Genomic DNA, 21,417 nt, shown 5'->3' on the forward strand with positions numbered 1-21,417 from the left:
ATTGATTCTGTGTGTTAGACGATTGGGGTGTTTTCTGCCGTTGATTTAATCTATTTTTTTCATAGAAAAATATTATTTTTTCCACCAGCTGGAAGACAGAGAGGGAGGATCTGGCAATGGGCCATGAAAGGCCAGGCCTCCTGGCGATGAGACTCTTCGCAGTGACTGAACCGAAACGTGTCTTCGCAGTGACGAAACGTGTCTTTCTTCTTGGTTTCGTGTCTTTCTTCCTGCCTGAAGGCCGCGTAGCCAGCGCAGCCTTGTGCTGTTATATCACTATTTGTACTGTCTGCTTCACACATGAAACGTACTCTCACTATTTTTAAGAAATGATGGCTGTGTTGGATTTAGTAATGTTACAGGAGAGCTTGAGACCATTAATATAACATTAGACATGGTTGGACGGAGGCCTGAATCAGCTTGCGTGCATAGAAGAGCAACCTCAATGCATCTTACAACTTCCTCCTGCTGCCATGTTTCCATTACTGTGGAATCAATCATATTCAGAAGACACCCTTGCTTCTGTAATCTCCATGCCTGCATCCCATCCAAGGTAAATCATCATTATTCTGATTTATCGCAATCCACTGTTATTCATACCAAAAAAAAATCATGAATTGAAGTCTTACCCATTCTGATAGGCTTTGCATTTCTGGGGAAAAATTTATATCACTGTTTTTAATTCCCGTCACAATCTCAAGGATTAACACTCCAAAGCTATACACATCAGCTTTCAGGGATAGTTTCCCCTGCATTGCATACTCTGGCGCCATGTAACCGCTACATACTCCAATCAGAAACTCTTCAAATAAGTTGGGGGTGATTGTGGCACATGATTGCATAAATGTTAAGCTGTTTAACAAATTGATTAATTTCAAATAAATTGCATAGAGAAGAGAAGGGTAGAATGAAATATTCTCACTATGTCCCTGCAACTCTTGTTTGGATGTGAGTCTCGTCTTCAGGAAAGAGTCTTGCTAGCCCAAAGTCTGCTATTTTAGGATTCAGCCTTTCATCAAGAAAAATGTTGTTTGCTTTAATGTCTCTATGAATTATTCGCAACTGTGAATCCTCATGAAGATAAAGAAGACCACGAGCTATTCCCATTATGATGTTATAGCGTTTTTGCCAATCAAGATGTCTCTTCTTCTCTGGATCTGTATTTGTATTCAAAGAATAGTAATTTTCAAAACCTTTTACATAATCAATCTCATTAATTTATGAAAAATTGATCATCTTTCCCTCATACAGGAAACAAAATTCAAAATGACATACCAAACAGGAAGGTGTCAAGACTCTTGTTTCGCAAATACTCATAAACAAGCAACCTTTCGGGACCCTCGGCACAACATCCGAGCAGCTTTACCAGATTTCGGTGTTGAACATGGGTAACAAGCTTCAATTCATTCATAAACTCTCGTTTGCCCTGTCCAGACCTTATAGACAACTTCTTCACTGTTATTTCTTTTCTGTCTCTCGTTATTCCCTGGAAGAATCAGTCCATCAACAAACCATGGAAAAATCCCTGTTCCTGTTCCTCTATCTGGAAGATGATGTAAAGTGATAGCGTTAAACTTGCAAACAATAGTGGGTAGGTAAATACCTTGTATACAGGGCCAAAGCCTCCCTCTCCAAGCTTCATGTTTTCATGAAAATTATCCGTTGCTTCTGTGAGTGCTTCTAAGGTGAAAATAATTTGCTCATGTTCGATTAGTGTCGATTCTGGATCAATAACATGTTTTTCTACATAGAAAAAGAAGAGGCAAATAAGAATCTAATTTCATTAGATAACATAAATATGAATGGGTTGTGTTAAAGAGATGCCTGGTTATAGATTCAATTTTATTTCTAGATGGTAGATTTAGAATATTTTGAAAATTATTCTTAAAATCTGCCATCAAGATAAGTTCAGAATAAGATAAACAAGAATAAGGTCAATTATTCTTAAAATCTGAGATAAATTCCGCTGATTCTACCTTCATTCTGCTGACATGTTACTGGGTTCCGTGAAAAGAAAGATTTCAGTCTGTTCCTCAGGGCAAACAAACAGACCATTAACGCTACTAAGACGCCTGCCACAATCCCCAGAGAATTTTCTGTAGAGAAAATCATGTAATGCATTGTACTGTTATTTACAGACATTGAAGTTACAATCAATTTCTATAATCCCCAAAAGCAAGGAAATCATAAAATTAGATGTGGCCATGAGGGATTACTTGACGTGGTGTGTGAAGCTCCATTCGCCTGAGTCACCTGAGTCATATGGGCAGAAGGGTTTGGCCGGGAGGAGTTAGAGAATGAAAGTGGACTAGCACTATTCCCAGCAGTACTAGTGTTAAAAGAAGGGTATATTCCATATCGAACCCTGCAGGTTCCCGATAGTGCCTGGGCTCCTCCATTCAGAGAAAGACATCGGTGGAGGTTATTCGTTGGTAGTTGAAAGCAAGATCTGCAGTCCTTTCTGGATAAATCTCTCCAACATTGAACTAAACTGTAAACGGTACCATTGGCAGAACATGTAGCTGAGCCTTGAGTGAATCCCTTATTTGCAGAATTGCAGGCCTCATCAGACACGTTGAAAAGCAGATTTGAAGTAGTGGTCTTGAAATTGTATAGATTACTTGTACTAATTTCAATTACCATGACCAGATAAGTCCCATTGGTGTCTAGCTTTGAAAAAAGGCTAAAGTTCTCGTATCGCAGGAAGCAGCTTTCTAATCATACTCGAGCGCCGACGTCTTTAGAATCAAAAACAAAAATTACCTTGTTGGACCTCCACTTCACATTGTTGTAGACATCTACAATCAAAATTTAGGATCAAACAACAAAATTTTATATCCAAGTACCTTGTTGGACCACCACTTCACATTGTTGTAGACATCTACAATCAAAATTTAGAATCAAACAACAAAAATTTATATTTGATTTGTTGGCATTATGATACATATGTTGTACTTGATGGCAACCCACTCATCTCAGAAAATAAATTATAGTGTAGAGAAAAGTTCACGCACTTATATGCAGAGAAAAGTTTATTTCATGTAGAGAAAAGTTCACGCACTTTTATGCAGAGAAAAGTTTATTTCATGTAGAGAAAAATTCACGCACTTTTATGCAGAGAAAAGTTTATTTCATGTAGAGAAAAAGTTCACGCACTTTCATGCAAGGAAAAGCGCGTATATGTTGGAGAACTTACCTTTGGTCCATGGTAGTTAGTCCTTGGTATTTGAACCTATGAGGAAAAGCGCGTATATGTTGGAGAACTTACCTTTGGTCCATGGTAGTTAGTCCTTGGTATTTGAAGCTATGAGGAAAAGCGCGTATATGTTGGAGAACTTACCTTTGGTCCATGGTAGTTAGTCCTTGGTATTTGAACCTATGGTTTTGGACCATGGTACCTTGTCAAAAGTGTTGATCTCACGCAATTTCATGGTTGGTTCATGGTATTAGTCCGACAGTTTTGATCCTATGGTTTTGGCCCATGGTATTGCATCCAAAAGTGTTGATCTCACGTACTTTCATGGTTGGTTCATGGTATTAGTCCAATAGTTTTTTGATCCTATGGTTTTGGCTCGTGGTATTGATCCATGATTTGAGGAAGAGCTTGCCTATATAAAGCAAAGGAGATCATTTGGCTTGTGTAGTTTTTGGGTTGAACATCTTATGGGAGCTAGATCTGAAATACTATGATCTCTTGGGAGTAATGTCTAGATCTAAATAAGGCGAATCTACTGATGGATTGAGATCACTTCGGCGCATGATCAGATCTGTAGATCTGATAGTCTGGGTTATTCTTGAAGTCTTGAAATTATCTATATCCACAGGTACGCAACTACAGTGAAGGAAAAGTGCGGAGGTACGCGGCGCCACAGAAGGCGCAGCTGCGGAGGTCCGCGGCACCACAGAAGGTGCAGCTGCAGAGGTACGCGGCGCCACAGAAGGCGCGGGTGCGGAGGTCCGCGGCGCCACAGAAGGCGCAGTGCGGAGGCGCCACAGAAGGCGCAGTGCGGAGACGCCACAGAAGGCGCAGTGCGGAGACGCCACAGAGGCGCCACAGAAGGCGCAGTGCGGAGGCGCCACAGAAGGCGCAGTGCGGAGACGCCACAGAGGCGCCACAGAAGGCGCAGTGCGGAGACGCCACAGAGGCGCCACAGAAGGCGCAGTGCGGAGACGCCACAGAGGCGCCACAGAAGGCGCAGTGCGGAGACGCCACAGAGGCGCCACAGAAGGCGCAGTGCGGAGGCGCCACAGAAGGCGCAGTGCGGAGATGCCACAGAGGCGCCACAGAAGGCGTAGTGCGGAGGCGCCACAGAAGGCGCAGTGCGGAGGCGCCACAGAAGGCGTAGTGCGGAGACGCCACAGAGGCGCCACAGAAGGCAGCGCAGGCGCCACAGAAGGCGCAGTGCGGAGACGCCACAGAGGTGCCACAGAAGGCGCAGTGCGGAGGCGCCACAGAAGGCGCAGTGCGGAGGCGCCACAGAAGGCGCAGTGTGGAGACGCCACAGAGGTGCCACAGAAGGCGCAGTGCAGAGGTGCCACAGAAGGCGCAGTGCGGAGGCGCCACAGAAGGCGCAGTGCGGAGGCGCCACAGAAGGCGCAGGTGCGGTGGTCGCAGCGCCACAGAAGGCGCAGGTGCGGAGGTAGTACAGATATCCGCAGATCTATACCAGTGAAGTTGCGGTCCCTGCTTGAAATTTGTTTTAACTGCCTTTGACTATTCTGCAGGGTTTTGGGTGCATAACTGATGTTTGGTTACTGGTATTGAGTTCAGATAGCAGCATGATTAATGACTTATCTTTATGTACTAGATCTGGTTGATAACTCTCATAATATCATTGTATGTGTATGGATCTGGTGATTGGGTGATTCAGAAGATTGTTTGATTATGTGCTTCAATGTTGTTGTTGGGTCCAGTATGAAAATTGGATGAAACGTAGCCTTTCAGATTATGTGTTGTGCTTCAGTGTATCCAGTATGAAAATTGATGAAACGTGGTACCTGGAGGAGAGAAGATTGTAGGCCGGCGCCTACGTACTAGTATCTAAGCTAGTACAAGAGCTAAAGGAAATCTTTGGAGCATTGTAGCAGGTAGTAGCCTGCGTACTAGTAAATGGATCGGCTAGTACAAGAGCAAAGGGGGTTGTAGCTCCCGTACTGGTATAAGACTGCACCAGTACAAATATTGTAAAAGGATTTTCTTATTAAGAAGAAGATTGAGATGACTTGCAGCAGGTGGTTTTCTCCTGCATTGGGTTTCCACCTTATATCATGGTGTTCATGTGTGTGCCTTATGTGTGATGATCTATTCTATGTTACTGCATCTGTTAATTGATAATATGGTTGATAATGTTCTAATGCACTCATTGAAGATCAATTAACTTAATCATAAGAAGTTGTGGAAGTAGCATGTATGAATCTGATTATGGAAATGGAAAAGTTTTATTAATGTGATAATACTGATTCACCCCCCCCTCTCAGTATTATTTCCAACAATTGGTATCAGAGCAGGTCCTTTGATAGAAGCTTGATCGCTTGAAGGAGATCCGTGGAACAATGGGAAAGAAGCTTAAGAAGAAAGCATCTAATAAAAAGAAGTCATCTCAGAAGAACTATGACAGTGGAAGAATCGATTGGGGATTAGGCATAAGAAGCTCTTCAGATTCAGAATCAGATTCAGAATCATTATCAGGTATGAATGTGTTATCCTCTGATGTTCCAGCTATATTTCCTTGTGAAAGAGATGGAAGTGATAGTGAAACTACTGAACTTGCTCTTATGGGTGAACAAGAAAGATATCAAATAGAGGTAGAATTTAAAAGGCTGACAGACAAAATTAGAGATCAACAAGATCTATTGAAAAAAAGGGAATGTGACTTCAAAGAAGAAGCTACCAAACTAAAGGCCCAACTAGAAGAAGGAAACAAGGCAAGAAAACTACTCAAGGACAAGGAAGACCAATGTCAAAAATTGCAGCATGAAGTGACATCATTAAGAAAAGAAGTCAACGAAAGAAGCACAACCATCAAGAAACTCAAAGATAGATCCAGCTACTATGAAACTCTTGAAGCTACATTCCTCTCACTAAAGGGAGATCTTGAAGAATCAAAGAAGCAGAATGAAGATCTACATCAAGCAATTGAAAAACAAGACAACGAAGTCATCAGCTTAAAATCCCAGCTGGAATATGCCTTCCAAGTTCGTCAAATGCAGCAGGATCTGAATGAAGAACAAGAAAAGGAGATTCTCAATCTAAGGGAACAAATGGAAGAAGGAAGAAAAGCTGAAGAAGATTTGAAAAAGCAATCTCTTGAAAAGGAAGAACAGCTTCAGGTTGAGGTAAATATCTTGAAAGGTAAAATAGAAGAAAAGGATAAGATTTTACGATTTCAAGATAGCTCTAAAGTCTTGGATGATATTCTTAGTAGTCAAAGGTCTCCTGCTATAAAGACTGGTCTTGGTTTCCATGAATCGATTGAAGGTGAATCTAGTTCACAAGGTGAAGCAAGGAACTCTAAAGAGAAATCTAAAGTGATCAACGAAGAAATGAAAGATCCATCTCATCATCAACCAAGGAAAGAGATTCCTCAAAGAAAATCCTTTACTCCTCCTATGAATAATGTTGAATGTTATGTATGTCATAATCTTGGACATGTTGCAGCTAGATGTAGAAGAAGAAGAGTTCAAGACCATTATGCAGAAAGGTCATCTCAATCAAGGTACTTTTATGGATATTGCTTTTCTTGCAATATGTTTGGTCACAAAGCTGTTGATTGTTACAGGAGGAATATGAAACATGTAAGATGTTATGCATGTGACAAGCTTGGACATATAGCTAAGGAATGCAGGAACAAAGTGTGGGCACCATATCAAAAGGAGAAAATGTCATCATCACGCTTGAAGATATGGAGGAAAAAGGAAGTACAGCCAGAAAAAGGCGGCATAGCACAATGTACAGACAAACTAGAATCAGAGGGAGCTGAAAGTACAAAACTTCAGTGTCCTGAATCTCATATGCAAACTCCATGAAGGAAAGTCACGTATATACGCGAGTTGGATACTGCACAATCACGTATATGATTGTTTGAAGAAAGGCAGTAAGAAAAGTGAAGTTGATCTATGAAGTATGATCTCTCGAGCATAAAATCAGATCTGAGTATCTGATAGATGGCACCAGTTTAGGGGGAGCATATGTTCTTAATGCATTGTTGGCATTATGATCCTTGGTGACAATGCTTATGATTCATCTTGCTATGGTTATGAGTTGTTCACATGGTCCTTGGATCAGATTTGTGGTTGATTCTCTAATGATGCTTGCATGGAGTCTTTATTGTTCTTGACACATATATGGATGAGGATTGTTGGCTGGATTCATGATTGACTACTCAAGTTGCATTGTTGGAGACATGATGATGATGAGATCTTACCTATATGATGATAGGTTGTTTCGTACATCTGTTGATTGATGCAGATGCTTCCATTTGATGACTCTTGGTTCATGTAGATCTGGATGGTTATGAATGAGTTGATGCAGACGTACCTTGCTGTTGACAGATACTATGAAGCAGATCATACAGTGTTGTTGCTGATGTTTATCTTAGGTGATTGGTCTTTATGTCTCTATTGTAGTTATCTCTTCAGGTCATGTAACGGCCTATGTTTCCCCACTATGCCTGGGATGAATGATGTTATCATATGTAAATTTTTGTATCACCATTGTGATGAATGTATGTATTGAGTCTTTTGGTGATAGGAAGGTCACTTATGATATATAGAGTCATGTTCTTCTTGTAGAACATCTTTTCGCAGACCTTGCTTACAGTCAGGGGGAGCTTGAGCATGAGCAACACTATATAGCAGAGCAGATATTTCAGCTTGTTCTCAGAAAGAGCATTATCAGATTGGAGCACCATGGCATATACAAAGGGGGAGTTCATTCAGAGACTTTAGTAGATCTGGTTTATAGTCAGGGGGAGCATGTTCTTAGGGGGAGCATAACCCTTTGCCCTTGATGTCAAAGGGGGAGAGTGATTGGTTGTTGTTGCCATCAAGTCCAAAGGGGGAGATTGTTGGCATTATGATACATATGTTGTACTTGATGGCAACCCACTCATCTCAGAAAATAAATTATAGTGTAGAGAAAAGTTCACGCACTTATATGCAGAGAAAAGTTTATTTCATGTAGAGAAAAGTTCACGCACTTTTATGCAGAGAAAAGTTTATTTCATGTAGAGAAAAATTCACGCACTTTTATGCAGAGAAAAGTTTATTTCATGTAGAGAAAAAGTTCACGCACTTTCATGCAAGGAAAAGCGCGTATATGTTGGAGAACTTACCTTTGGTCCATGGTAGTTAGTCCTTGGTATTTGAACCTATGAGGAAAAGCGCGTATATGTTGGAGAACTTACCTTTGGTCCATGGTAGTTAGTCCTTGGTATTTGAACCTATGAGGAAAAGCGCGTATATGTTGGAGAACTTACCTTTGGTCCATGGTAGTTAGTCCTTGGTATTTGAACCTATGGTTTTGGACCATGGTACCTCGTCAAAAGTGTTGATCTCACGCAATTTCATGGTTGGTTCATGGTATTAGTCCAACAGTTTTGATCCTATGGTTTTGGCCCGTGGTATTTCATCCAAAAGTGTTGATCTCACATACTTTCATGGTTGGTTCATGGTAATAGTCCAACAGTTTTTTGATCCTATGGTTTTGGCTCGTGGTATTGATCCATGATTTGAGGAAGAGCTTGCCTATATAAAGCAAAGGAGATCATTTGGCTTGTGTAGTTTTTGGGTTGAACATCTTATGGGAGCTAGATCTGAAATACTATGATCTCTTGGGAGTAATGTCTAGATCTAAATAAGGCGAATCTACTGATGGATTGAGATCACTTCGGCGCATGATCAGATCTGTAGATCTGATAGTCTGGGTTATTCTTGAAGTCTTGAAATTATCTATATCCACAGGTACGCAACTACAGTGAAGGAAAAGTGCAGAGGTACGCGGCGCCACAGAAGGCGCAGCTGCGGAGGTCCGCGGCGCCACAGAAGGTGCAGCTGCGGAGGTACGCGGCGCCACAGAAGGCGCGGGTGCGGAGGTCCGCGGCGCCATAGAAGGCGCAGTGCGGAGGTGCAACAGAAGGCACAGTGCGGAGACGCCACAGAGGCACCACAGAAGGCACAGTGCGGAGACGCCACAGAGGCGCCACAGAAGGCGCAGTGCAGAGGCGCCACAGAAGGCGCAGTGTGGAGACGCCACAGAGGCGCCACAGAAGGCGCAGTGTGGAGACGCCACGGAAGGCACAGTGCAGAGGCGCCATAGAAGGCGCAGTGCGGAGGCGCCACAGAAGGCGCAGTGCGGAGGCGCCACAGAAGGCGCAGTGTGGAGGCGCCACAGACAGAGGCGCCACAGAAGGCGCAGTGCGAAGACGCCACAGAGGCGCCACAGAAGGCGCAGTGCGGAGGCGCCACAGAAGGCGCAGTGCGGAGGCGCCACAGAAGGCGCAGTGCGGAGACGCCACAGAGGCGCCACAGGAGGCGCAATGCGGAGGCGCCGCAGAAGGCGCAGTGCAGAGGCGCCACAGAAGGTGCAGTGCGGAGGCGCCACAGAAGGCGCAGTGCGGAGGCGCCACAGAAGGCGCAAGTGCGGTGGTCGCGGCGCCACAGAAGGCGCAGGTGCGGAGGTAGTACAGATATCCACAGATCTATACCATTGAAGTTGCGGTCCCTGCTTGAAATTTGTTTTAACTGCCTTTGACTATTCTGCAGGGTTTTGGGTGCATAACTGATGTTTGGTTACTGGTATTGAGTTCAGATAGCAGCATGATTAATGACTTATCTTTATGTACTAGATCTGGTTGATAACTCTCATAATATCATTGTATGTGTATGGATCTGGTGATTGGGTGATTCAGAAGATTGTTTGATTATGTGCTTCAATGTTGTTGTTGGGTCCAGTATGAAAATTGGACGAAACGTAGCCTTTCAGATTATGTGTTGTGCTTCAGTGTATCCAGTATGAAAATTGATGAAACGTGGTACCTGGAGGAGAGAAGATTGTAGGTCGGCGCCTACGTACTAGTATCTAAGCTAGTACAAGAGCTAAAGGAAATCTTTGGAGCATTGTAGCAGGTAGTAGCCTGCGTACTAGTAAATGGATCGGCTAGTACAAGAGCAAAGGGGGTTGTAGCTCCCGTACTGGTATAAGACTGCACCAGTACAAATATTGTAAAAGGATTTTCTTATTAAGAAGAAGATTGAGATGACTTGCAGCAGGTGGTTTTCTCCCGCATTGGGTTTCCACCTTATATCATGGTGTTCATGTGTGTGCCTTATGTGTGATGATCTATTCTATGTTACTGCATCTGTTAATTGATAATATGGTTGATAATGTTCTAATGCACTCATTGAAGATCAATTAACTTAATCATAAGAAGTTGTGGAAGTAGCATGTATGAATCTGATTATGGAAATGGAAAAGTTTTATTAATGTGATAATACTGATTCACCCCCCCCCCTCGAGCGCCGACGTCTTTAGAATCAAAAACAAAAATTACCTTGTTGGACCTCCACTTCACATTGTTGTAGACATCTACAATCAAAATTTAGGATCAAACAACAAAATTTTATATCCAAGTACCTTGTTGGACCACCACTTCACATTGTTGTAGACATCTACAATCAAAATTTAGAATCAAACAACAAAAATTTATATCTGATTACCTTGTTGGAACTCCACTTTACATTGTTGTAGACATCTACAATCAAAATTTAGAATCAACAACAAAAATTCATTGTGTTGTACTAGTCAACCTGAATCAAACTCTTTACTGAATGAAATATCAAGGGCTGCTTTCACACCAAAGTTCAGGGACATTGTAATTCCAGCTGCATCTTGGCTGGATACCAATCTTTTTGGTTATCAGCACACCCAGAAGCATCAGAGTGCTGCTGAAATTTTTTCCCAGTGAGGCATACCACCCCCTGATGATCAGGGACCTTGGTGTATATCTGACGATGGCTACTGTGGAGTAAGTGAGACTTGCCAGCACTACACAACGTGTCATCCATAGTCCATCTACAGACAGTCAGAGAGGAACTACCATGGTTTCTTAATGCAATGTGTAATCTTCAGTTTGTTGAAAAGTGGGTCATGGTGATTACACACCAAGAGTGTTGACCTCTGACCATGGTTTTAAATTCCAAACTGGCCATGGAATTTTGGTGGAAAAGTGAGGACAGTGTTTGATATAAATGTGAAGAATCAGCCATATTTTAAGAGATTGTCAGTCTGTAACAGTAAACCCTAATACTGTAAAATGGGAATTGACAGTTGCTTTAAATTCCAAATTGGCCATGTCATTGAAACAGAGTTGGGGGAGAATCAGGGAACTTGGAATTCTGAGAAACAGAGTTGGGGGATGTCAAGTTCCCTATGGCCATAACCCATCCGGGCAAAGTGCATTTTCTCTCAGTGTACAGAACTGCAAAAATCTGAGGTGAACAACAGTAATTGAAACATTGTATTCCTCGGATAAAAGGTTTATAAGTTTATCTAAAGGACTTTTTTGCTTAGATTACATCAATTTGTTTTAGCAGGGTTTCATTGGAGTATGGCCACTTTGTTTAAGATAGTACAAGTATCCAGATCATAGAATTGAAGTTGTTTGAATGACCATGGATAATTTTTAGTTCAGTTTGTTAGACAGTTTTTGCCCCATAAACCTATTCACTGGCAATAAGGGCATTCCTGTGCACACTACTGAAGCAGACTTCAACTCTTTCCAGAACTGAAATGATGCTGCATCGTTGTATCCTTTTTTTCAAAGCAGGGTTTTATTGAAGTACAGTCACCTTATTTAAGTGAGTGCAAGTATCTAGATCCTAGAATTCAAGTAGGTAGGTAGATAATCCGAACATGTTTAGGCCAGAGAGGCACTCGTTGTGTATGATATTAGGGATTCATTCTCTGATTGTCCTTGTATATAGTCTTAGCAATTTAATAAGAGCTCTTGTCAGATTCTGTTTGGGGCCAATACATTACCAAATAGCACATGCAAAAGCCTCACAATTTCATATAAATTAACCTTGCAATTTGTAACAAGAACATGACTTCCTAAACTGTTATTATTATTATTTAAAGAATAAATATTTAATTATTATTTTTTATTTAACTCTTATAATTAATAAGAAACTTAAAAATTTAAACATATTATGTAGCTAACTTATAATAAAGTGGGTTGATTATATGAATCAGATCAATAACATTTGTTTTGGAACTCAATTTTTGCATGAACTCAATTTTTCCATCTCATGCTTTCTTATAATATAGTGAATTAAAAAAATCAGGCACAAGGGTTTGCAATGACAAATCTTGGAGTGCCCTTGATATATAGCATCATTGATTCAAATGAGGTTATCTTATTCACAATTTTTAAAATTATGGGTTTATCCTTAGATTAAGATTTCATATATATAAATTGGCACTGCAATTTGTAACATGAACTTGACTTCCCAGATCATGCCCGGGAAGTAGGTAAGAGATCTCATCCTTTAATGTAATAGAAATTCCATTTCTGAATAGTATAGTAGATGATTGTACAGGTTGCATAATGTAGAATTGTAAGTAGTACAGGTGACAACATAAATGAGCTATGTTCAGCTATCACATAAAAGAAAAATTCTTGAACCTCAGTAATTCTGACATATACAAAGATCCTCATGTCTTTCATAAACATTTATCATTTATCACCCAAAGATAGTTGCAGAGTCTACCCTAGATTGGTGGAGTGCTATTACTCTACCCTTTGTCTCCAATATATATACCAAGGGTACCTAGTCTCAGGGCCATCATATCTTGTCTTGTATTGTATTTTTTGTAAAAGGAGTTTCTACCCTCGAAGTGGATTGTATGCATTGACTTCTTATAAGATGAGGCCTGGTGCAGTCCCTAGGTGACTTTGGCAGACTAGATTTTGGCATCTAAGTCAAAGAAACTCTAGCAGGGCCTTGGTTCACTGGTGTGGTTGACAATATTGAGCCATCCACCGAGCTCCATTGTTTCTGTGGTCTGCCCATTCTAATGACATGTCAAAAGGAATGAGGCCAGGTGCCTTCCTTTTCAATTTTAATGTCTTCCTTTTCAATTAGTAATGCATAAAGAAAACCAGGACAACAGACAAAGTAGAAAGATTGAAGACTTCTGGTATTAGGTCTGAACTGTTTGAGAGCAAGTGAAAGTTATGACTTCTAAAGAAACTTTTAATTGAGTCCAAAAGCTGGGAATTAAGTTGAGGGAGGAGTATCTGCCAATCAACACTTGGGGCATTGATTATTTCTTGATTGAACTAGGGGGGAGTAATGGTGTCCTCATGATACAGTCACCTTTCCAACGGCCACAATGGGATTTGAAATTGTTAGAATTTGAAAGAAACAATTGTGATTCATCAGTTTCTTGCCTATACTAGGGATTTAGAATCAAACAACAAAAATTTGTATCTGAGTACCTTGTTGGACCTCCACTTTACATTGTTGTAGACATCTACAATCAAAATTTATTGTATTGTCCTCTCATGTCCAAAGTTATTGCAGTAACATATCTCAGTAGCTTGTTGGACCTCCATTTTACATTGTTGTAGACATCTACAATCAAGATTTAGAATCGAAAACAAAAATTACCTTGTTGGACCTCCACTTCACATTGTTGTAGACATCTACAATCAAAATTTAGGATCAAACAACAAAATTTTATATCCAAGTACCTTGTTGGACCACCACTTCACATTGTTGTAGACATCTACAATCAAAATTTAGAATCAAACAACAAAAATTTATATCTGATTACCTTGTTGGAACTCCACTTTACATTGTTGTAGACATCTACAATCAAAATTTAGAATCAACAACAAAAATTCATTGTGTTGTACTAGTCAACCTGAATCAAACTCTTTACTGAATGAAATATCAAGGGCTGCTTTCACACCAAAGTTCAGGGACATTGTAATTCCAGCTGCATCTTGGCTGGATACCAATCTTTTTGGTTATCAGCACACCCAGAAGCATCAGAGTGCTGCTGAAATTTTTTCCCAGTGAGGCATACCACCCCCTGATGATCAGGGACCTCGGTGTATATCTGACAATGGCTACTGTGGAGTAAGTGAGACTTGCCAGCACTACACAACGTGTCATCCACATTCAGATCTGATTTGGAATGTCCATCTACAGACAGTCAGAGAGGAACTACCATGGTTTCTTAATGCAATGTGTAATCTTCAGTTTGTTGAAAAGTGGGTCATGGTGATTACACACCAAGAGTGTTGACCTCAAAGGATATGGGCATGGCGTAATTCAAGCACCACACCAAGAGTGTTGACCTCAAAGGATATGAGAATGGAGTAATTCAAGCACCACAACTGAGTACATATGAGACACACCTTAAACAAACAGAGATTTTAATATTTTCCTAAATGCAATGAAAGCTGCAATGGAGTTGGCTCTAGAGCTTGAGACTCTTTAAAGGTTTCATATTTCTCATATTCTGTGTTCTATATATTCTTTGAGCAATACTTGTACAGTTGGGCTCGATGCCATGTTTATTATTCGCGTTGTCATTACTTGGAGTTTATGGATTTAACCAATAACAGTTTTGCTTATACTGAGCAATGATTGTACTGAATATCATGGATTCGATGGCCCTGCTAGGTATTCAATTAAATGTGAAACTCTAATGTCGTTGCTCTGGCAGTCAAGTTGTGTGTCCACATCACCCCATACTGCATACATTCTCTGTGAGTGAAGGCAACAAGGCACCATTCTCAAAAAAAAAAAATTACAATCATGGTGACTTCTCTCTTCAATGGATTGAGTGCTACTTATAAAATAATTTGTTGTGCTTGTATTGTGCTTTGCACGGTCAACAATATTCGAGGTCTACTACTTTCGAATGTACCTTGCCCTTGTGTTGCTATGAACACACTTTTCTACCAGCGTTGTTGAGTTTCTATGGTCTCCCATCTATCAAGTCTATGATAAGTAGAATAGTTCTATAACGCTTCCAGATCAGCATGATAAGAGATTGTATAAAATGCAAAATGAATCGCCAGCTTCATAATATACTATCCATAATTACACTCAGTTGTTGAGTACATGGTATGTAGTTAGAATACTGTGTAATTTTATTTCTAAATACATGGTATTATTCGTTTGGAATTGTTCACACTTCATTTATAGTTAATTATTATAATGATTACTATGACTTTGAACCAATTAATTATTATAATGATTACTATGACTTGGGGTCCTGTATAAAATTCTGGGAAGTGACAATGCTAGAGTTGTAGTGATCTATGGTGCTATACTTTTAATCTACAAAAACTTCTGCAATGATGCTTCCAAACACTTTTTGTGTGTTAAAACCATTTACATTGATGAACCAGAAAGATGCCTTCAAACCATGCCACCATCGACCTAGAACACTAGAAAATATACTGAAGAAATTCCAACTCCTTTACCATTTAAAACAATAGAAAATACACTGAAGAAATTCCAACTCCTTTACCATTAACATTTGGAAAAGTTTGTACATAAGCCGGAAGACAAAGGATAAATTATAAAAGGGGCTATACCTAAAGACAAAGGATAAAGCTTAAAATGCCATGTGCCCGTGGATAGTATTGAATTCCTTGAAGAGGAATACAAATTAGAAGCTGTATACGAAGGATAGTTAAAGTTTAGAACAATAGAAATTACACTGAAGCAATTCTGACTTCTTTAAAGTCCTTTAGATAAACTTATAAACCTTTTATCCGAGGAATACAATGTTTCAATTACTGTTGTTCACCTCAGATTTTGCAGTTCTGTACACTCAGAGAAAATGCACTTTGCCCAGATGAATTATGGCCATAGGGAACTTGACATCCCTCAACTCTGTTTCTCAGAATTCCAAGTTGCCTGATTCTCCCCCAACTCTGTTTCAATGACATAGCCAATTTGGAATTTAAAGCAATGGTCAATTCCTGTTTTACAGTAGGATTAGGGTTTACTGTTACAGACTGACAATCTCTTAAAATATGGCTAATTCTTCACATTTATATCAAACACTGTCCTCACTTTTCCACCAAAATGCCATGGCCAGTTTGGAATTTAAAGCCATGGTCAATTCATATATTAGCAAGTCTTTTCCTGAAAAAATATGCAAAATAAAGTCAGACAGGTAACATGTACTCACAGTAATTGAGTCAAATCATCACCAAATGACTGATTGGGTCAAATATTACTTAGAGAAACACAAAAAGATGACACAGATTTTGTATCCCCGAACTTTTTTTTCATATTTCTTAATATAACGAACGATAACAAAAAGGAACACATGTATCCTGATGTAGTATACACATAAAATTATATATCCGTCCTTCAAAATAAGGGCTTTCTGTTTTTTATCTATGGCTATTGAGCCATTAGAGTGCCTACATACAGTAATAACAACAGTACAGAAACATATTCAACATCATATCTCTTTATGCCTGGGCTTACAAAACTAGTTGGAGAAGATGGGTGGCTTGCTGCCTTTGATGATTCGGAGCTGCAGGAACTGACACCATGAGGAATTATTATACCAGAGCCTTCATAGCAAAGCCCCGGGCCATTATTCCACAGGGCCAGGCGCCTTCCCAATCTCCTGCAAAAGATCTCAGGAAAAACCACTGTGCCTAATAAATTATTTCCATTGAGATATAATGTATTCAAGGAAGGAATCTCCGCAAAATTCGATGGGATTTCCTCGGTGAAACGATTGGCATTGAGAGAAATATATCGCAATTGCTTGGATGAACCTAGAGACTCTGGTATTCTTCCCTCGTATCTTGAGGTCGAGAGATCGAAACTAATTAGCTTTGGCAGCTTATCCCATGCTAGAGAAATATTGGCCCCAATAGAATTGGTTCCTAGATAAAGTTCCTGCAAATTACTCATGTCCGTCAATGTCTGTGGAAGATTTCCATGAAGCCCATTGTTGCGAAGATCCAACAACGTCACATTTTTCAAATCGCCCAACTCCAGCGGAATCTTCCCTCTGATAAAATTATCGCTGAAATCCATCTTCATGAGAGATTTTAAGCCCCCAATTTAAGAAGGCAAAGTACCATTCAACTTATTGAAACTCAGGTCCAGGATTAGCAGATTCTCCAAGTTGCCAATCAAAGTTTGAATTTGGCCACAGAACTGATTCCGACTGACAAGGAGCTTTTTCAGTTTATACAATCTCCCCAGCTCCTCTGGAAATGGACCCTTCATGTTATTTTCTTTCACAACCAAATTTTCTAAGTTTCCCAGCTCACATAGCTCAGACGGGAACACTCCAACCACGACCTCATTGCTGCGAAATGTGAGGCTCTGGATAGAGTTGCTCAGATTTTTCCACCCTCGAGAAGGCATTATCTGTGGAGCCCAATTGAAGCACATGTAGAATGAGAGAGTTTTCAAGTGCCCGAGGCTGAAAAGTGTAGGATGAATGCTGGCGATCTCACTGCATTTCAACGAGTTATCATAAATGGCGCCAAGGTTTAATAATGTAACGAACCAGAAATCGCCGAATAGATCACATGAAGATCCCTGAATAGGTGTGGTACCACAAGGATCTGGATAAATCCCATTCACATTCAAGTCACTTCCTACCAGAGAACCCAATACTGAAAACATGGCTTCTTTTTCTGATTCAAGCATTGGAGCAGGAGCTGCTATCTCCTGAGCGCAGCGGGATTCGAACCCGGAACATAGCATCAAAAACACAGTAAGAAGACACAAGACAGAGGACCTGCAACATGGTTTCTCCATTTGAATCTCTGAAGAACCTTAACCCGAGAAGTTGAAGTTAATCCCAGGCGGAGGAATTCAAATTCCATGGTGAATTAACTCCTCGGCGGCAAGACGCGATGGAAATCAGAATGTCTGTCAGATATCTGTCAGTCGTGGACATTAATGCGGAGGGTGGCGGAGCCCGCCCCTGTCAGTCATGGACATTAATGCGGAGGGTGGCGGAGCTCGCGGAGGGCGAAGGAATTGCCAGCGCCAGAAGCCAGAGGTTTTTCCAGGCGGCGACGGAAACCGGGCCATTCCTTCGCCTAAGTAGACTACTCCCACCTTGTATGTCACCTTTACCATTGATGATTAATTAATTACGCCGTAAGGAGTTTCCCTTTGAAATCAACTCCCCTCTCTGCCTACCTGTCATCTTTATATGCCATAGGATTATATGTAAGACGATTGCAAAGATTACAGCCATTAGATTAGAATGGTTACAAAAAATTAGTTGCTGAAACGGTTTGCGCACTGGTCTAATGGTTACAAATACCGTCACCTCATTTCCAATGGATTGCAAGTCTTCCTCGACAAGCCCGAACTGCAGGCTGGACACAATATTACATCTCAGATAGAAGTTGTTGTTCGAGTAGCCTCTGTCCATATAGCCATTTCATTTGCGACCTATGCCGAATTCAGGTGGTGCCTGGACGAGCTGGTCCTCATGGTGGAGTCCAAAGCTATTATTCTTTCGGTCTTCTATAAAGTGAATCCCTCGGAGGTCAGGTGGATGGGCAAAGATAAAGATGGACCGTACGCTAAAGCCCTACGTATCCACGAAGAGAAGCAGCAGTACGACTTGCAGACTATCCAGACTTGGCGAAACGCCCTTCATCATGTCGCGAATATAAGTGGCTTTGAACTGCAGGAGGGTGATGGGTAAGGATATCCACCGTCTCGATCCATATTAGTTCTAAATCTGTTGCATTGAAGCATATATCACATCTCAAGTATGCTTTTGTCATTACTTACTTTACTGTCTTAATTAATATTCAAGGACGAGGGTGAAGAGAGACTCTTGGAGGAGCACGAAGAGGAGCTGTTGGAGAAGGTCATGCAAGCCGTGTTGAAAAATGTTGCAATGCTATTGGATGTGGCAAAATATCCAACTGGTTTGGCAGAAAAGTTACAAGATTTTGAAGGGACACTGCGACTGCATCATGACGAGCATGTGGAGGTCAAGGTTGTGGGGATTGTGGGCATCGGTGGAATTGGAAAGACGATGCTGGCCAAAGAACTTTTCAATCGTAAGAGGTCAGATTCTGATAGATCCTGCTTTCTATTTGATGTGAGGGAAAATGCAAATAGAATGTCTCTAAATAATTTACAAAGCAAACTCATTAAGGACTTGAAGGATAGAGATATCAAAATTGAAAGGTGGGAAGAAGGCGTGGAGATACTTAAAAAGAATCTCTCAGCTTGTGAGGCACTCATAATATTAAATGATGTAGGTCATGTGGATCAACTAGATCCTTTCTTGCCAATTAAGCATGTCCTTCACCCCAAGAGCTTGATTTTGGTTACGTCTAGGGGCAAGCATATCCTTAGAAGTGCATGAATTGTAGAGTCGTCAATTTATCAGTTACCAGGCCTCAATATAGCACACTCCCAAGAGCTGTTTTGCTTGCATGCCTTTTTCCAGCCATATCCACTACCAGGATTTGAAAATCTTGTAGATGGGTTTTTAAAGGCATGCCATGGTTTGCCTTTATCATTGAAATTTTTTGGGGCGCTTGTTTGTGAACAGGACAAACTTTACTGGGAAGAGCAACTGAATGGACTTCACCAAACATTACCTACAGAGATAGAAAGGAGCCTTAAAATTAGTTACAACTCTCTCCAACCTATAAGTAGTTTTCTATCTCCAACCTATGGTTTGGCCCATGATATTCCTATGGAATATAACCTATTTAAAAGCCAAAAGCCTCGATGTTAATTTCTTTCACTTATGGAGTCTTTCTGTTTTTAAACAGGCTATATTCTACATGAATACCATAGACAAAATTATGGGTTCTCATGAACCCCAAAATAGCTGATAACTTTACCTAATCAAATTTACTTGAACCACTCTAATAGAAATTGAAGACTTAAGAATATACTATATTCCATATGAATACCATGGACAAAACCATAGATTCTCATTAGCCCAAAAACAACTAATAACTTTATCTAATCAAGTTTAAGTTTACCTGAACCACTCTAACACAAATTGAATATTGGAGTATATAACAAACCACCAAATTGAATATTTGAGAATATAACAAACCACCCACCTTCCCAGACGCAGTGTGTCTCCCAGAACTATAGATGATAAAATCACTGAGCACACGATAGACACTGGGCTGAATACTGTAACGAATATTCATTTCCATTCATTCCAATTTCTTTTTAACACAACTCACAAGCAAAATATTACAAATAAATTTCCACACTTAATTTACATATTACAAATCCTAACAAAATATACATTTTGCAGGTTCATTACTGCGTCTTTAGGTCTTCGATGCCTCCAACAAATTTTGATGCAACTTCAAATATGGAATGACAACCACAATGTTCTTCAGAATATTATATTTCTTCTCTAACCTCTTCCGTTACAATTTACTACTTGTATTTTCCAACTGAAACTTGAAAAAGGATGTTTCAAGATGAAATACCATTTTGATAGTTTATGTCTTTACAACCAATTCATTATCAATGGATTTTAACATATTTTAAAAAAAAATCAAACTATTTTAATGAATATAATACATGTTTTAAATATATCTTGATATTAATTAAATTTTTCGTTTAAATAATGATTTCTTAAATAACCCTATCCAAATCGATATGGATACCCAGTGGTTGTTCACCTGGATTCATTTGTTTACCTTCACCTTCAACTAGGCAATCTTTATCCAGATACAAAGGTGTTTAAACAACTTCAATGGCTATTTATGACTATTTTTATTCCATTTTATAGCCACTTTAACCCCCGAATAGGGTTTTAGGCATGGCTTCCTCAATTGAAACTCATTATCATCGACCTGTTCACCTGGATTCATTTTTTTACCTTCACCTTCAACTAGGCAATCTTTATCCAGATACAAAGGTGTTTAAACAACTTCAATGGCTATTTATGACTATTTTTATTCCATTTTATAGCCACTTTAACCCCTGGATAGGGTTTTAGCCATGGCTTCCTCAATTGAAACTCATTATCATCGACCCTTGCTTTCAAAAATGCCCATTCACATTTCAATATTCCTCCACACGGTATGCCTTATGGCGTTTCCTTTGCAACATTAGGTGCAAATGCTAGTTTATAAATTTTAAATTAATAAATCTAAATAAATAAATTCAAATGTCACAAACTTTCTATCATTACATACGTACATAGGAAACTGATAGCAGAAATGACATTCTAATCGTACCTTGTAATCTAAACAGCAGCGTTCCATTCTAACTAACATGTTATTGGTTTTAATTAAGCATCATGATGAGAGATTATTTATTATATTTGTTGTAGGTATGAGAGATTATTTATTATATTTGTTGTAGGTATTTAGTTTTTTCCCGTATTAGTTTGTG

At 40.0% G+C, this 21,417-nt stretch overlaps 2 protein-coding genes across 2 annotated transcripts; one reads left to right on the forward strand and one right to left on the reverse strand.

The window, feature by feature from the left end:
- Positions 1 to 294: 294 nt before the first annotated feature.
- Positions 295 to 2,643, reverse strand: LOC149232037 (cysteine-rich receptor-like protein kinase 44). The gene is made up of 7 exons (XM_089381809.1): positions 2,254 to 2,643; positions 1,999 to 2,125; positions 1,604 to 1,743; positions 1,276 to 1,486; positions 923 to 1,157; positions 630 to 780; positions 295 to 537 (listed from the first exon to the last, which is right to left on the reverse strand). Exons 1-7 carry the CDS (start codon positions 2,641 to 2,643, stop codon positions 295 to 297), a joined length of 1,497 nt encoding a protein of 498 aa, XP_089237935.1.
- Positions 2,644 to 17,921: 15,278 nt separating this feature from the next.
- Positions 17,922 to 19,883, forward strand: LOC149232038 (TMV resistance protein N-like). Its single transcript, XM_089381810.1, has 4 exons — positions 17,922 to 18,070; positions 18,487 to 18,685; positions 18,845 to 19,294; positions 19,821 to 19,883. Exons 1-4 carry the CDS (start codon positions 17,922 to 17,924, stop codon positions 19,881 to 19,883), a joined length of 861 nt encoding a protein of 286 aa, XP_089237936.1.
- Positions 19,884 to 21,417: the final 1,534 nt, after the last annotated feature.

This window comes from Pinus tabuliformis, chromosome J, assembly GCF_031772625.1.
Source record: "Pinus tabuliformis cultivar Carrire ecotype Pingquan chromosome J, CPIR1, whole genome shotgun sequence".
NCBI lineage: Eukaryota > Viridiplantae > Streptophyta > Pinopsida > Pinales > Pinaceae > Pinus > Pinus tabuliformis.

Bases quoted from the DNA above. Each gene is read 5' to 3' on its own strand.
- LOC149232037 (XM_089381809.1), bottom strand. From the start codon at position 2,643: ATGGTAATTGAAATTAGTACAAGTAATCTATACAATTTCAAGACCACT. The intron at 2,126-2,253 runs GTGACTCAGGCG...TGTAAATAACAG, and splicing joins CTTCTGCCCATATGACTCAG to TACAATGCATTACATGATTT. The intron at 781-922 runs GTGAGAATATTT...TGGAGTATGTAG, and splicing joins ACAAGAGTTGCAGGGACATA to CGGTTACATGGCGCCAGAGT.
- LOC149232038 (XM_089381810.1), top strand. From the start codon at position 17,922: ATGGAAATCAGAATGTCTGTCAGATATCTGTCAGTCGTGGACATTAAT. The intron at 18,686-18,844 runs GTCGCGAATATA...TTAATATTCAAG, and splicing joins GGCGAAACGCCCTTCATCAT to GACGAGGGTGAAGAGAGACT. The intron at 19,295-19,820 runs GTAGGTCATGTG...GTTTTTAAACAG, and splicing joins CACTCATAATATTAAATGAT to GCTATATTCTACATGAATAC.